Source organism: Ranitomeya variabilis, chromosome 2 (genome assembly GCF_051348905.1).
Source record: "Ranitomeya variabilis isolate aRanVar5 chromosome 2, aRanVar5.hap1, whole genome shotgun sequence".
In the NCBI taxonomy this organism is placed as follows: domain Eukaryota; kingdom Metazoa; phylum Chordata; class Amphibia; order Anura; family Dendrobatidae; genus Ranitomeya; species Ranitomeya variabilis.
In genome coordinates this window covers 275,959,134-275,977,562 of record NC_135233.1, presented here as the reverse complement: position 1 = coordinate 275,977,562, position 18,429 = coordinate 275,959,134, and the positions used below count along the sequence as shown (strand labels likewise).

The window sequence follows — 18,429 nt, the reverse complement described above, 5'->3', positions numbered from 1 at the left end:
ATCCTAGCACAGAATGCTCGCCAAAATCTAGACACGAATTGGGTACCTCTGTCAGAAACAATATTCTCAGGAATACCATGCAAACGGACCACATTTTGAAAAAACAGAGGAACCAACTCGGAAGAAGAAGGCAACTTAGGCAGGGGAACCAAATGGACCATCTTAGAGAAACGATCACACACCACCCAGATGACAGACATCTTCTGAGAAACAGGAAGATCCGAAATAAAATCCATCGAGATGTGCGTCCAGGGCCTCTTCGGGATAGGCAAGGGCAACAACAATCCACTAGCCCGAGAACAACAAGGCTTGGCCCGAGCACAAACGTCACAAGACTGCACGAAGCCTCGCACATCTCGAGACAGGGAAGGCCACCAGAAGGACCTTGCCACCAAATCCCTGGTACCAAAGATTCCAGGATGACCTGCCAACGCAGAAGAATGAACCTCAGAAATGACTTTACTGGTCCAATCATCAGGAACAAACAGTCTACCAGGTGGGCAACGATCAGGTCTATCCGCCTGAAACTCCTGCAAGGCCCGCCGCAGGTCTGGAGAAACGGCAGACAATATCACTCCATCCTTAAGGATACCTGTAGGTTCAGAATTACCAGGGGAGTCAGGCTCAAAACTCCTAGAAAGGGCATCCGCCTTAACATTCTTAGAACCCGGCAGGTAGGACACCACAAAATTAAACCGAGAGAAAAACAACGACCAGCGCGCCTGTCTAGGATTCAGGCGTCTGGCGGACTCAAGATAAATTAGATTTTTGTGGTCAGTCAATACCACCACCTGATGTCTAGCCCCCTCAAGCCAATGACGCCACTCCTCAAAAGCCCACTTCATGGCCAAAAGCTCCCGATTCCCAACATCATAATTCCGCTCGGCGGGCGAAAATTTACGCGAGAAAAAAGCACAAGGTCTCATCACGGAGCAATCGGAACTTCTCTGCGACAAAACCGCCCCAGCTCCGATTTCCGAAGCGTCGACCTCAACCTGAAAAGGAAGAGCAACATCAGGCTGACGCAACACAGGGGCGGAAGAAAAGCGGCGCTTAAGCTCCCGAAAGGCCTCCACAGCAGCAGGGGACCAATCAGCAACATCAGCACCCTTCTTAGTCAAATCAGTCAATGGTTTAACAACATCAGAAAAACCAGCAATAAATCGACGATAAAAGTTAGCAAAGCCCAAAAATTTCTGAAGACTCTTAAGAGAAGAGGGTTGCGTCCAATCACAAATAGCCTGAACCTTGACAGGATCCATCTCGATGGAAGAGGGGGAAAAAATATATCCCAAAAAGGAAATCTTTTGAACCCCAAAAACGCACTTAGAACCCTTCACACACAAGGAATTAGACCGCAAAACCTGAAAAACCCTCCTGACCTGCTGGACATGAGAGTCCCAGTCATCCGAAAAAATCAAAATATCATCCAGATACACAATCATAAATTTATCCAAATAATCACGGAAAATGTCATGCATAAAGGACTGAAAGACTGAAGGGGCATTTGAAAGACCAAAAGGCATCACCAAATACTCAAAGTGGCCCTCGGGCGTATTAAATGCGGTTTTCCACTCATCCCCCTGCTTAATTCGCACCAAATTATACGCCCCACGGAGATCTATCTTAGAGAACCACTTGGCCCCCTTTATGCGAGCAAACAAATCAGTCAGCAGTGGCAACGGATATTGATATTTAACCGTGATTTTATTCAAAAGCCGATAATCAATGCACGGCCTCAAAGAGCCATCTTTCTTAGCCACAAAGAAAAAACCGGCTCCTAAGGGAGATGACGAAGGACGAATATGTCCCTTTTCCAAGGACTCCTTTATATATTCTCGCATAGCAGCATGTTCAGGCACAGACAGATTAAATAAACGACCCTTAGGGTATTTACTACCCGGAATCAAATCTATGGCACAATCGCACTCCCGGTGCGGAGGTAATGAACCAAGCTTAGGTTCTTCAAAAACGTCACGATATTCAGTCAAGAATTCAGGAATCTCAGAGGGAATAGATGATGAAATGGAAACCACAGGTACGTCCCCATGCGTCCCCTTACATCCCCAGCTTAACACAGACATAGCTTTCCAGTCAAGGACTGGGTTATGAGATTGCAGCCATGGCAATCCAAGCACCAACACATCGTGTAGGTTATACAGCACAAGAAAGCGAATAATCTCCTGGTGATCCGGATTAATCCGCATAGTTACTTGTGTCCAGTATTGTGGTTTATTGCTAGCCAATGGGGTGGAGTCAATCCCCTTCAGGGGTATAGGAGTTTCAAGAGGCTCCAAATCATACCCACAGCGTTTGGCAAAGGACCAATCCATAAGACTCAAAGCGGCGCCAGAGTCGACATAGGCATCCGCAGTAATAGATGATAAAGAACAAATCAGGGTCACAGATAGAATAAACTTAGACTGTAAAGTGCCAATTGAAACAGACTTATCAAGCTTCTTAGTACGCTTAGAGCATGCTGATATAACATGAGTTGAATCACCGCAATAGAAGCACAACCCATTTTTTCGTCTAAAATTCTGCCGTTCACTTCTGGACAGAATTCTATCACATTGCATATTCTCTGGCGTCTTCTCAGTAGACACCGCCAAATGGTGCTCAGGTTTGCGCTCCCGCAGACGCCTATCGATCTGGATAGCCATTGTCATGGACTCATTCAGACCCGCAGGCACAGGGAACCCCACCATAACATCCTTAATGGCATCAGAGAGACCCTCTCTGAAATTCGCCGCCAGGGCGCACTCAGAACTGAAAAAAAAAAAAAAAAAAAAAAAATCTTCAGCAGACTTCTCTTTTCTCTCCTTTCTCTGTCAATTAATTTAACCCTTTTTGGCCGGTCAAACTGTTATGGTTCTCAATGGCAAGAGAACATAGCCCAGCAAACATAAGAACTAGCTCTTGGAAGGATGGAAACTAAACTGACCATGAACTAAACCTGCCGCACAACTAACAGTAGCCGGGTAGCGTAGCCTGCGTTTTATCCCTAGACGCCCAGCGCCGGCCGGAGGACTAACTAATCCTGGCAGAGGAAAATATAGTCCTGGCTCACCTCTAGAGAAATTTCCCCGAAAGGCAGACAGAGGCCCCCACAAATATTGGCGGTGATTTTAGATGAAATGACAAACGTAGTATGAAAATAGGTTTAGCAAAATTGAGGTCCGCTTACTAGATAGCAGGAAGACAGAAAGGGCACTTTCATGGTCAGCTGAAAACCCTATCAAAACACCATCCTGAAATTACTTTAAGACTCTAGTATTAACTCATAACATCAGAGTGGCAATTTCAGATCACAAGAGCTTTCCAGACACAGAAACGAAACTACAGCTGTGAACTGGAACAAAATGCAAAAACAAACAAGGACTAAAGTCCAACTTAGCTGGGAGTTGTCTAGCAGCAGGAACATGCACAGAAAGGCTTCTGATTACAATGTTGACCGGCATGGAAGTGACAGAGGAGCAAGGCTAAATAGCGACTCCCACATCCTGATGGAAACAGGTGAACAGAGAGGATGATGCACACCAGTTCAATTCCACCAGTGGCCACCGGGGGAGCCCAAAATCCAATTTCACAACACATACCCATTGCAGACTCTCAAATGTTAATATTTTTCTACAGTGACATGTACGAGTTTGGGCACTCCTGGTCAAAATTACTGTTATTATGAACAGTTAAGCAAGTTGAAGAAGACACATTTCAATTGTATTTTAGGCAAAAACATATATATTGTCTTTGTCATTTTTAAAATGAAAAAAAAAGAAAAGGGAAATGGGTCAATGCAAAAGTTTCAGCACCCTTGGATATTTGTGTGCTCAGATAACTTGGACCAAGGTTTCAGACCTTAATTAGCCCGTTAAGGTTATAGCTTGTTTATTATCATTGTTAGGAAAGGCCAGGTGAGGCAAATTTCTTAGTTTTATAAAAACCCAGCCTCCTCTAACCTTGGGCCAACCTGCACAAATATGACCTTCATGGAAGAGTCATCAGAAGAAAACCTCTACTGCATCCTCACCATAAAATTCAGCGTCAGAAGTATGCAAAAGAACATCTAAACAAGCCTGATGCATTTTGGAAGCAAGCCTTGAGGACTGATGAGCTAAACACAGAACTTCGTGGCTTCTACAAATAGATAATGATCCTAAACACGTCAAAATCCACAATAGACTACCCCAACAGGCGCAAACTGAAGGTTTTACAATGGGCCCCCGCAGTCCCCTGATCTGAACATCAGACCACAAAATAGCAGTGCATGCAAGATGACCCAGGAATCTCACAGAATTGGAAGAATTTTCCAAAGAAGAATGGATGAAAATCCCTCAAACAGGAATTGAAAAACTCTTGTCTGTCTGGCTACAAAAAGTATTTACAAGTTGTGAAACTTTCAAAAGGAGGTGTTACTAGGTTCTAACCATGCAGAGTGCCCAAACTTTATCATCAGCCCATTTTTAGTTTTGTAATTTTTAAAATGTGAAAGATGAAAATATATACTGTATATATTTTTTTACACCTAAAATACAAAGGAAATGTGTCATCTTAAACTTTAGGCCTTTTAGAGATCATTTCATCTTTAACTTGCTTAACTGTTGACAATAAGGCTATGTGCCCTTGTTGAGTAAGTGGATTCAGAATTTCTGTATCTCTTGGTAGGAAAAACGCAGCTGCAAAAACAAAAACGTGCCTTTTTTATGTGTTTTTAACTGCGTTTTTTGACTGATTTGAATAAGGTCACTGGGGAAAAACACACAGAGAATTGACCTGCAGCAGATTATTTTCTGCACCAAATCTGTGAGTCAAAAATACTCAACATATGCATGACACGTCAGGTTTCTCCTTCGCTTTGCTGGCACCAGGATTGCTTCAGGTTTTGATAGCAAATCTGCATGGCAAAAATGCACCAATAATGCAATGTGTGAACAAGCCCAAACAGTCTTTTTGACCAGGGGTGCCTAAACTTCACATAACATTGTATCTACTGGCTGACGCATTACAAAGGTATATTTTCGTGTATCATCTTGAGGCTGAGAAGCTGGAAGTGCATCATTACGCCCCAATGCACTTCCAGATACAACTTAACATAAATAGATTGACTGGCCCATCTTTTACTGGGCTATACAGTTACATAAATGACTTTTTTCTTGGGGTGTGGGAGGGGATTACTGTTTCTACCAGATTCCCTTTAAGCCTTTTAGATAAACGTATTGTGTGTACACTTCATTCTTTATCATATTTTATTTCTAGTTAATTAATTGCTCACAACTCCTTTTATACTTGCGTTCGGAGTATATGACATGGAAATTTTTAGATGTATGCTTCAAGTCATACATCACCCAGTAGCCCCGAGGCAAAAAAGAAAAGTGTAGCAGTCTACATTCTCCTATACAGTAAAGACAATGTGCACTGACTCATATTAGTACAATGAGGCCAAAAGGAGCTTTTTTGATTTTGAATGAATACAGGACTATAGATGCTTTTAAAGTATATACTGAGACTCCAAAGGAAATTGTGACCTTATCTTAAAGGAGTTTTCTGGGATGTAATGAACATGGTCTTACATTGGGCGATATGAAAACCAACTATAACTTGATGACGTCACGTACATAATTTACATGAATGTTAGAGTCCACTTATGCATTACCTATGGTATAATTATGCTTTGTACTGACCATCCATACTTGGTCTCTACGATCTGCACATAGCACTTTACTGAATATTTCAGGCCAGTACTACTTACCAGTATATATGGTATCCCATGGTTCAATACTAACCTTATATCATACATATGTACTGTTTGACACATTTATATAAATACACTTTGTCTTTATAGAGTAGCACTTTATTATAACTTATGTCAATACTACATACTTGTTCACACTTCATCATGGCTAACTAAACATCATATATACCGGTATGTATTGTTAGATTTATCTGTACACTGCCAACCCATGGTGCCCTCATACATTGGCTTTTAGCCATTTTTTACCTACAGCCACCCCCTTTGTAATATAAAGATTTCTATTTTTTGTGTAGTTCTTTGTACGCCTGTTTCTCCTTCTATATGCTCCCAGGTTTGCTATGAGGCTCAGTTATTTCTAGTTACGTCCCTGGGAATCTTCCTATTTTACATGTAGTGGAGCGTTGCACTCCAATTAGACGGTATAGGGTGCTTATTTGCACATGTGCACCCACTTTTTACTTTCTATTAGGAGATCTGAAAGATTTCTTTTTATTAAAGAGTCTGTTCATTAATCAGTAAAAAACAAATTGCACAGTTCAAAAGTGATTTCAGTTATCTTCTAGAAAATGTGTAACTCGCCGTGGTAATCTACACTATTTATAGGTCTGATACTATTTGCAAAAGTTATTTCACTCAGAAAAAAGGAAAATGTCACAAAGTTTTAGAAGCTACAATATATTTTACAACTAGTTTGCAATGTGCATGCTTCCACACACATTCCAACTAGACGTGTCCGGTCTCACTCAGTACACTTGCATTGACTAAGGCCACACACGACTAGTCGGCCCGTGACCACATATATGTAAATCATGTTTTTGTAGTCATGCAACTGGCACCAGCAATGGAGAGTCCTCAATGCAGGGATTCGCAAGTCTGCAGTCACATAATGACTGCAGGCTTTTAGCCTAAGGCCAGAAAACCCCTTTAAAGATCAGCTAATAACCGTTGTATTTTTAGCTGTAGAGGGGAGTTTGGTTTTGAAGAGAGTTCTCTCCCAAAACATAAAATTTGTCATGCATTAATAATATGTGACGCTGCAGATTGCTGAATCCTGACAGTGATTTCTTGTCTGTTCATGTGTTTGTCATGTGACTGTAAGTATGTGATTTGTATACATGCGCTCACATGCCCACTAGCTTGTCATCTGGTTCGATCAATAGAACATTTAGTGAAGCAGAAAAAGGTGCTAGTCACAACATGGCAGCAACTATGAAAGTCACATACTTGCAGTCCCTTGACGACCACTCGAGCAGTGAAGAGTGGAATCCTGACAGTGTCCACATTGCACACTGCCAGGAATAAGCAGTGTGACCTCACTCACATAGAGTGACTGCAGACATTTAGCTGAAGCTCAGCCTTTAATATTTACTAATGTAATAGCCTTTACTGTTATGTGTTTTCAAAACCGATAAACTAGGCACAAATTATTGTATATAGGCCATACAAAAAGCTTGAGATATTAATATTGTCTGCAATATGAACCATGTACAGTGTAATGTTAAAATGTGTCATCTTTAACTTTAGACCTTTTTAGAGATCATTTCATCTTCAACTCGCTTAACTGTTCACAATAACAGTAATTTTGACCAGGGTGCCTGAACTTTTACATGTCACTGTATATATATATCTGCAGTAACCCCAGAAGAGCGGCGCTGTCGGTCACTACTTTTCCATTAGCTTCTCAGCAACCAATAGTTTTACCATCACTTTGTTATTGATTGAACTTGCTACAAAGTGACACTTCACCGTTAGTCATTGAGAACTGTAAAGTGACAACCAATATGGCTATGCCTGATGATGTCAACAAAAATGGCAGCATCTCTATACATAACCAAAGAAACATAACCAAACCTTAAAGTGTCCCTCCGATTACGCAGAAAAATGATTACAGTGCAGGGGTGATCATTTCCCAAAATCCCTTGTATTGAGATTATTGTGCACACTACCACATTATTAGCATTTCCTGTGTAAGTGGAGACAATCTTTACCTATTTCTAACATCTGGCTTAATAGTATCTATTTTAGAAGTCAGTAGTTACTTTATGTGACTGCAGACTTGTGAATCCTCACATTGTGCACACTGTGTGCTGCGAGGACTCTCCGCTGCTGGAGCTTGGGGCGGCGGGTACATGACCAAGTATGTGATTTGGATACATGCCGACTAGACATGCGCGGCCTCATTGAATGCAAGTGCATTGATGGAGGCAGGACAAGCCTAGCCGGAATGTGTACGGGAGTGTGCAAATTGCATACCTGCGGTCACATGACGCCCGCTCCTGACATCAGAGGATGGTCACAACGCTCCCTGCATGAAATGTGAGGATCACAAGTCTGCTGTCACATAGAGTGATTGGAAACTTGTAGCCTAAGGTTGGCCAACCCCTTTAAATAATTGGATCTGAACAATGATACTGGTTATTGCCTGTTGAGTGATTTCCCTTTAAGAAATGTCCCTTAGTCAAGAGTATTGCCTCCTTAACCCTCAGCAATACTTTTAGAAGGTTATTCCCATCTTCATATGAGGCTATTGTTGGATAGTGGTTAGAAAAACAAGCACTTCTGCTATTTACCGTTTAAAATTTTAGCTATTTTTGAGCTTTTAATACTTATCTATTTTATACAGCTTATTGCCTAGGAGACCGCCCACCCCTGCTGTCTGGCAGGAGTGGCCAAACATGCACAGTGCTTTCAACCTTTTATCTATTGTACTGGTAAGCACTGCTTTAGGGCTGACAGAATCGCTGGAGTGCACCATCATCTCCAAATCCATGCCAGCTTCAGATCAGTGCATACAGGATTCACCGCAGCAGCGGCGGCCGGCCTCCTAGGCAACAAGCTCAATAGAAAACTGTTAATATCTCAAGACTGGTTGCAAATATGACAAAACAGTAAATTGCAAAAGTGATTGTGTATAAGCAATATCCAACCATATCCATCCGTGGAGATGGGAATAACACTACAAGTAAAGGTAGGTAGCATATGTAAAAAAAAAATAATAATAATAATTCAGAGTTTCATCCGGAAAAGTGGGATTTTTTTTCCTTGCGTATCTATGTGCTGTCCGTTTTTCACTCAGCAGCGCAGTTACGACTCTTTTAAAAGACCATTTACAGGTTCCTATGTTACAGAACTGCAATGTATCCATAAAAATTGGATGCTATACCGTGGCTCCACATGGCATTCATTTTTTTTTTTTTGGAGGGGGGACACGTAGACTCGATTGAGTCCAAAAAAATCGTTCACCTGCACTGCCCCATTGAAGAACACTGATCTAAGTGATGTCCTTTTTATTTTTCTCACTGACACTAATCAGGTGTAAAATACGGTTGTGTGACCGTACCGGCGGTAGCATTACTGCGGGTGACAATTACATCTGCGGGGTAACGCTGACCACTGACATCTGCCAGCATGATCCTGCAGCGCTGTGACTGACAGTACCGGCTTTACCGCGGGTGACAGTCACAGCTGCGGGGTCACAGTGACATCTGCCAACATGACCCCACAAGCTTACCGGCATCTCCTGTCATAGCACGCACTGAGCATTACGTGCAATGACAGAGAAACTTAAAGCCCACGGCATATGCTGCGGGCTGCAACAAAATGGCCGCGATCTCCTCCCACAGCTGTGACCTGGACAGCCCAGGAGGATGTGCCCAGGCCACAGCTGAGAGGCAGGAGGAGCGGCATTAATGTAAGGGATGCGGTTGGAGTCTGACCGTTGGCTCTTATGCCCATGGCTGCGGTAAGTGAGGTGTCCAAGTGTCGTTCCCAGACACACACCCCAACTAGTTAAAAATGGCAGCCTCCAGTGGCACACATAAATGTCAATAAATAAAAACTATTAAAGTAGTTTAATTTTGTATTAAAAAAAATTGATTGTATAATCAATAATTTTTAATACAAAAATTAAAATCGCGGCACCTTCCCTTTAAAAGTTGGCCGTCCATAGTAGATAAATGTCAGGGTTGTGGTGGGACCAGAAAAAAAATCACATGTATATGTGGGCGTCCCAATTTTCCACTAATGGCAGATGTCAGGAAGAGGAGGTTTGGGCATGTTGGATTTTACTATGCCCAATCCTTTTGTTCCCACTGGAGATAAGCCCCCATCAGAGGGGTCAGTCAGTGGCCCGCCGCCCACCTGCTGCGCTGCGCTCTCATACGTATGGATGAATGAGCCGACAGCTCTAGGAGGAGTATGGCCAGCACTAGCCCATTCTGCCTTCAGACATAAGCCCATCTGTTCTTCTAAACATCACCCAGTATTCCTCCATTATTTCTTTAGCAGGTAGAGGGAAACATGGGGGTCTAACAGCCTCCTCCACGACCTGCTGTGCTCCTGTTTCCCAACTAACGACGTCATACGTGTGGCCATTTCTTCACACACAGGAGCTGCGGCATTATCAAAACCTGACTGTAATGGAGGCATATCCATCTACAGCGCTACACATTCACAGAGCTAAATGCGGCACTATCCGTGGACCGTGTGGCAGAATTATGTGCACGGCACACGTCCATCAACCTACTGATGTGCCGAGCTGTGCAGAACAACGACCTCGCCTCTGCTACACCTGTAGTGGTGGTGCTGGTGGGATGAATCTACACTGCCAAGACATGCAAACCAGCGGCGGAATACAGGACCTGGCGCTGCGATCTAGAGGGTCCCACGTCTCTGTGTATCCATCCGTACTCCGCCATCGTCAGTGCTGGAGACTACACACAGAGGAGCAAGAGGGAGAAGGGAAAAGGAAGCGAGGGAGTGAGGGAGCCATGGCGGAGGGGTGGGAGTGTGCAGATTCTGGTACATGGTGATCTGAGCAGGAGGAGGAGGTTTCCATGGTAACTGAATTCCGACTCCATCCTCCCTCCCCAAGAGAATTAACTCTTACACTGCCAGTAATCTGCCTCAGGGGAGTCACCAGCTGTCAGGCAGCTTACAAGTGTACAGGGCCACTATGCACACAGTCTGAGTACATAGGGGGATGTATAATAATATAATATACACATATACAGTCATATCCACACTTAGACATGTATAAAAGTTGGTATGACTGTATATATGTGTGTGTGTATGTATGTATGTATATATATATAGTGTACGTATGTGTGTATATATACATATTCGTATGTGAGTGTATCCTATAAGATTTTTCCAACAAATAGTGTATATGGCACATATAAATATGTGTGTGTATATATATATATAATATATAATTACACGCACATACGTGTGTATGCTTTAAATAAGTATGTCGAAAAGAGGCTACATTATACACACATGAATATCTTATATACATATATATACACATGTATATAAACAAACAGATACACACATCATACGTGTGTGTGTATAGCATCAGACACTGTGTGTGTGTAATATAAATATATATACAAACACGCACGTGTGTATACTAAATATATTTTATATGCTTGATATAGATATATATCTCAAGCATATAAAATATATATTTAGTTTACACACCTGTGTGGATGTATAATATATTTTACACATATTATGTGTAATTTCTTCAGTGTTACCTGTCAGACAAGCGTCAACTATGAATTTACTTTGTTATAATGTTGAGCAGGTTGTTTTTTATTCCATAAAAACACAAAAATAATCAGCTGCTATTTTACCATCCACCTGATAAACATGAAAATCTTCATTATTCTTGTTCCCTCTCCTACAACACACTTGCTTATCCTCCCAGTGCTATCACCAATGCTTTACACAGTACATGGCCAAACACAAAAATGTATAAAATATACGTTTGGATTATTTTTTTTAAAAAGCAATAAGCAAGCTGTGCATATATGTGATGAAAAGACGAAGATGACTAACGTAGAAATGTCTTTTCTTGCACTAGTGTTCCTTCCTTACAGCCTCCATTTTACAGCACTGAGATTACTCCGTCCATTTTCTGAACAGACTATGACTGTAATGCAGGAAAACATAAACTCCCCCATCCTTGGCTACCTACATGAATGGATGTATGTATACAGAAATGCATGCAAATATATATATATATATATATATATATATATATATATATATATATCCATATTCATTCGAGTTGATTTCATATTGTAAAGAGAAATACAAAGTAAGTGGTAAAGACAAAAAAAAAGATGGCAAAAGATGTGACTTTCTATTGGGAGCATCAGTAGAAATAAAGACTATTGATGGAGGTGAAGGAAACAATGCATTAGATGACACCGGACGAGGCACGGATGGGATGGTGGGCAGGGACTCTGCTGTTACAGGCAAACTACCTGAAGTAGGGGGCACCTGTTGAGGAGTAGTTCTCCTGTTGTCAGTGCAGTCTGGCACCTTGGCCAGGCGTCTCACACATTACTGTATGTGCATGGATGGTGGGGGTCTAGGAGGGAGCGCTGCTTTACCTTGGGACATTTTCATTCACTATTTCTCTCTATGAAGCTAGTGCAAATATTACAGATCATTTCTGTTCATACATTCAGTCCTTTAAGCTGCATCATTCCTTGTGAATATTGGCCATATTGTCTGATACCTGCATGGTTTTATGTAGCAGATATACCATACTGTATGTCTAATACACACAACAGCATATTCCATCTCTAATTGGATTGTTAACTACAGCTTTAACCATATAACCAGTGAGCACAATTTGCCCCCCCTACAGGTAGCGGCCCCCCAATATTATAGTGATTGATGTACCAATATTATTTCTCTTCCACCTGCAGAGTAGACCGTTCACAGCCCAGAGGAAACGCATATGTGCATCCACCCACACAGTGTGCCAGATTCACGTATGGGAAGAATACATATACGTGTGCCATTTTGGATGCAAATAAATAAATATCCAAAATTGGGTTACATAATTAAAAGAAAACCAAGCATAAGAGAATCTTATCTTATACACATTGGATAAAAGCTGCACCATTCCATACACCCACACCCAGGCCTGCGTTATCCCATCTAGTAGCACCATACATGTTATATAATGTGACATGGCAGCCGTACAGCAAGCACATCCTACATGAAATGCATCATGGTGTGCGCAGAAAGACACCTTTTCTCCTTCTAGATGAGTAATTTTTCGTACCCCGCACGCTTTGAGAGAAAATTTTAATTAATCTGTAGATTACATTATTGGTTGGTTGCTAAGTTAATATATTTGGTCACAGAATTGCAAACAATTGTACATATTAATACAATTGTGTGTGTGTGTATATATATATTATTATTATTATACATATACACACATTGTGAGGTTGTGATGATACCTGTAGACACAGATCTGCGGTCCCCATTATTTGGGGTGAATATCATTTCAATGGTGGGGTGATCAGGCCTTTCCAGGCTTAGGGCTTGAGGGGAAGGGAGGTAAGCCACATACAGACACATCACTCACCTGCTCATACCAGTCACGATTGGTGCACGTACACTCTGGCCACCAGTTGGGACTGTTGCCATTCATTTTGGGGGTGGCACTTTTGGGGGGCCCTTTCAGTGTTGGGGTGAGGTTTTCACGCGTGGCTGGCACGAGCTTTGCTTTTCCTCGAGCTGTGGGGGTGACCACAGGTTGTGATGGCAGGGTCTGCGAGCTGTAGCCCCCATAGCCGCCCCCATACTGCTCATGCTGCCACTCGCCATATGTCGGGGGCTCCATCCTGCGCAGGGCGGACATGCGAGATGCCTCGTAACACTCTGGGCACTTGCAGCAATGATGATGTTTGTGCATCCTAGGCTCCGACTCCAAGATGAAGAGGCGCAATCACAGACCCCCAGCCCCCGACTCTGCTGCTGCTGGCACAGGAGACACCCCCAGAGTAAGGCTGGGTGACGATGGCAGCAGCTCCTCACAGGGCCACGTCTCCAGGCGAGGATCGCGATATATTCCAGTATAAAAGGGGGGATCGCGACAGTGCGGAATATTTACCCTGGATTGGACACACAATGCCCCAAAAACATCAAAACATTTGCAAAATGACAACTAGAAAGGCAGATGGCATGTGACCAGTGGGTGGATGGGGCAGGAAGCAGAAGAAATCCAATCCATGCAATCACCGGGAAAATGATTAAAATCTGCTCTTATTAACAATAAAATCCCGATTTCCTGAGCATAAATCCTGCAGGGCTCTCCTCCTCCTCCGACTGGCTGTACTGGCTGTACTGGCTGTACTGGCTGTGGGGGTCTGCTATGAGGAGGGGGCTAATAAAATGCAGTCGCCCGTGCTCCCTCCAGGATCCGTCCGACAAGATGGCGTCCTCCTTCCCCTTTCTCCCTGTCAGCAGTGTCGGGTGTGGGTGCCTACGGCTGGGTGCTGGGTGCTCCCGGACGGGCTGCAGAGGAGGCTGCTGCTGCCGCTGCTGCTGGTCCCTGATGGAGCCGCTGCTTCTCTGCCTCTGGATGCAGCAGCTCCTGGATGCAGCCAATCAGGAACCAGCAGCAGCATCAGCACCACCGGCTGTAACCCCTCACACGCCAGAAGGAGGCCTGCAGTGCAGAGCGCCGGGATTCCAAGCGCACGGCGCTCCGGCAGCTAGGGGGTTAATCCACAAGAGTCAACGGAGACCGGGAGCTGCAGCTGACGGATAGCACGGGGGGAGGGGGAGCGGGGTGAGGGGAGGACCACCGACATTTTATCAAAATCAGAGCAGAGAGTTGCCACCCACCCACGGAAGCGTTATTACCTCATGACAAGTGCTGCTAAGCGTCACCACACACAGTGCTGACGTCACAGCTGCGCTGTAATAACGCCTCTGTGTGCAGCTGTGTGCACATGGCTGAGTGATTACTGCACCCAGGGCTCCTCCAGCAATACACAGCCCTGTGTGGAGGACTACAGGTCACACACAGCAGGGGGTATTACCATGAGAGACTTTAGCTATGATTACATTTACTTACATAGGAAAACATGGCCTCACATGAATGTATCCTGTTATCTCTTCTGACTCTGAACCATTGAGGCCCAGTTCTCACGCTGCAGACTTGTCCTCGGATTCCACATTGGAAGTCTACAGCGATTTACAGTACAATACAATACAGTATAATCTAACCTCTTTTTCTCATCTTTCAGGATACATCGGGCTTATCTACAGCATTCCAGAATGCTGTAGATAAGCCCCTGATGCCGGTGGGCTTAGCTCATCTTCGATTTTGGGGGCGACAGGTTCCCTTTAAGTATCCTGTCCTGGAGAAGGAGTTAGCCAGTTGGAGGAGCCAGTCTGAGAGCGACACTGACTGAGAAGGATGTCTGGATCAGACAGGGGGGCCTAACAGCCACGTGAGAGCTGCAGCCTCTGTGAAGAGAGAACCTGAAGGGTTGTTGTATGCAGTGGTGCATTGAGGAAAGGAGCACAGGAGTGGAACAGGGCTCAGAGGGGAACTGTGACCAGGCACCCTTCGAACCGAAGTGCAGAAACCAGGTATCGGGAGCCCGAGGCTTTTGTGGGACTCTAAGACACATAGCAGAACCGGAAGGCACTAAACTACACGTTAACTGCCCGCACCAAGCCTGAGGTACAGCAGTACTCTAAGAGCCCGGGTCGTGGTAGAGACCCTATAAAAAGGCTCAAACTGCCTACCGTGCAGGCCGCTGTTCCAGGACAAGACAGAGGATACCTTGCCAGTAAGCTACAAGCAGCAGGGGTCTCACCATCTCAGCGCAAGTAGGAAAGGCTTCCGGACCTCACCTGGGAGGGGGGTCACCTTTGCCTCCAAGCCGACCGGACCACATCACCACCTGTGCCTGGTACCCTGGAGTGTGGACTACTACCACCAGTAAACCAGGTAAAGACTTTACAACTTGTGTCCTCCACTCTCTGGTGAGGCCACATCTAGAATATGTGATCCAGTTTTGGGCTCCACATTTAAAAAAAAAAATATTCAGAAGTTAGAATTAGTTCAACGGCGGGCAACTTGATTATTACAAGGGATGGAGGCCTCTCATCTCGGAGGAGATCTTAGTTACATGTATAAATATATGTGTGGTCAGTACAGACTGGCGCATGACTTAATTGTTTGGAAGAAAGGTGATTCTGGCAGTGAAATCGGAAAGGATTCTTTACAGTTAGAGCAGTCAGACTGTGTAATGTCCTACTGCAGGAGGTAGTAATGGCAGACACTATATCAGCTTTTAAAAAAGTGCTGGATGCTTTCCTCACTACAAATGGCATTGTGGGTTATAAATAATCTAGTAATAAATGTTTAGCAAGTCTTTTTTTTCTACCTATATATCTATGTAACACATGTGAATTCTGTGTATTAATTTGTTGCAGATTTTTTTTTTTTTTATAAGATCCGCATCAGAAATTTTCTGCAGTGTGAACATGACCTAAAGGGTGTTTGGACTTTTTGCTACACGGATAATGGACATTAGGTAATTGCGTTTAAAGCTGTTGCCAAATCTACTTCTATTATAGGAACTGATACCCCATTACATCCAGATGAGATCCAGTAAGGCAAAGTTCACATGTAGCTAAATGATTTCATCATGGAAAAAACCTGAAGTTCTGCTAAAAAATGAGTGTTATTTGCATGTGCCAAACTACAAGGTATATTTCCAGCATGACATATGGCAGAATTAGAGCGCACAAAAGTCATCCCTTGTGAACACAGCTCATGGAAAGAGGCCGAGCTGTCCAGCCAGTCCTACATGAATGCGGGGGTTGATTATATCACAGGTATTGTATGACATCAAGAATAAATTGCAGGTATTTATTGCAACCGCGGCTCTGTTCACATTCTGCGTCAGGGGTTCCGAGACTGTAGCAGATTCGGCTTATCTGGGCTCCTTTTTATAGTCACAGAATACTGCACTTTTTGTTCCATCATAAAAAAGACACACAAGAGAAAAAAACGAAGGACCCCATTATCAGGCCCTTCCACTTTCATTTGCATCAGTTATGCAATGGATCTGTATGCTTCATTAAGGCCACGTTCACACGTTCAGTATTTGGTCAGTATTTTACATCAGTATTTGTAAGCCAAAACCAGGAGTGGTTGATAAATACAGAAGTGGTGACGTGTTTCTGTTACACTTTTCCTCTGATTGTTCACCCACTCCTGGTTTTGGCTTACAAATACTGATGTGAAATTCTGACCAATTACTGAACGTGTGAACATGGCCTTAGAAAAAGAATCCGTAAAAAAATCAGCAACATCAAAAACTCACCTAAGGGCTCATTTCCACTGGCGAGAGACAAATCGGTCCGTAATCTGGACCGAAAAAAGGGATGTAGCGTATGCGATTGTCATGCGAGTGTAATGCGAGTGCAATGCGATTTTTAATCGCACCATCCGTTTTACATCCGTATGACATCCGTATGCAATCCGTTTTTTTTCTCTGCAACTATTTTTATACAGTCAGTTACAGGACCATGGACAGTGTTCTAGGCCACAGAATGGTGATGTATCCGTAAAAAACGGACGGAATACGGATGGTCCGTATTCTGTCCGTTTTTTTTCTCGCACCCATTGACTTGCATTGGCGAGTCTCGTCCGAGACTCGCAGCAAATCGCAGCATGCTGCGATTTTTTTCTCAGTCCGATTTCGGCTGAGAAAAAAATCGCAAATGAAAAGACACCTATTGAATAACATTGGTCCGAGTGCAATCCGATTTTTTATCGGATTGCACTCGTCCATTTTCCTCGCCAGTGGAAATGAGCCCTAATGCTCATTGTGGGAACGTGGCCTTAGGCTGTGCGCCGAGTTGAGCTTTTGGTGAGCATTTGACGCTTTGTATTTTCATTGTATCAAAAACGCAGCATCTTACAGTTCCAGCAGCGTGGATGGGATTTATAGAAATCTCCTGCCCACTCGGCTTCTTTTTTAACTTGGCGTAAACTGACCTGCGGTGTTTCAAATCTGCAATTTGTCAACTTCTCTTTCAGGAACCCTGAGATGTATGTGCAGATTTTCCCTATAGACTTGTATTAGATGCAGAAAATCTGCAGGTAAAAAATGTGTTTCTGCGGCATAAATGCATCAAAAACGCATGTAACCCGCACATGACTATATCAATAAAGTTTTGTCAAAGCCAAATACCAGGAAGTATAAAAAACAAAGGCGCTTTATTTAAAATGTGACTTACAAAAAAAAAAAGACAAAAAATGCATGTAAATAAAATGCACGCAAAGAAAAACTCAAATAACCTAATTTATCTAATAAGTGTAGAAAATATGCAACATCAAAAGCTCATCATGGGAACGACAGCCATAGGCTCTGCTCATGTCAGCGTTAATAAAGCTCTGTTCACACCTGTGTTTTTGACTTTTGCTTTTCTGTTCATTTCCAGGAACAGAGAAACAAAACTTGGCCACATTAACGCTATCAGTATTTGGTCAGTATTTTACATCAGTATCTGTAAGCTAAAACCAGGAGTGGAACAATCAGAGGAAAAGTATAATAGAAACACGTCACCACTTCTGGATTTATCACCCACTCCTGGTTTTGGCTTACAGATACTGATGTAAAATACTGAATGTGTGAACGTGGCCTAAAAAAATGTTGATTTTTTTTATTATGAGTCATGACTGTAATTATTATCCTTGTATAGTTCACCGTTAGGGCTGCTCATTATTCTACACTATAGGAATATCACTTATCTTATGTTTTTATCAATTTGTCCATAAAAATTTTGGCTGTTAGTAATTTTTGGATAAGTTGCCCTGGAAAAATAAAAAAAAATGT

The 18,429-nt window shown here is 43.1% G+C and overlaps 1 protein-coding gene across 6 annotated transcripts in view; it reads right to left on the bottom strand.

Moving 5' to 3' along the window:
- The window catches only part of DLG3 (discs large MAGUK scaffold protein 3), a 372,427-nt gene that overhangs the window by 197,799 nt on the left and 156,199 nt on the right, over window positions 1–18,429 (bottom strand). The window contains exon 1 of one of the 6 annotated variants that reach the window (XM_077284974.1): window positions 13,146–14,403. The exons of 4 other annotated variants lie outside the window; for them this stretch is intronic. In XM_077284974.1, the coding sequence (XP_077141089.1) occupies window positions 13,146–13,475 (330 nt within the window). In that variant the 5' untranslated portion in view covers window positions 13,476–14,403. Of the gene's footprint in view, window positions 1–10,392; window positions 10,567–13,145; window positions 14,404–18,429 lie in introns of those variants that run through there. One more of the 6 variants, XM_077284975.1, reaches the window with a different exon arrangement.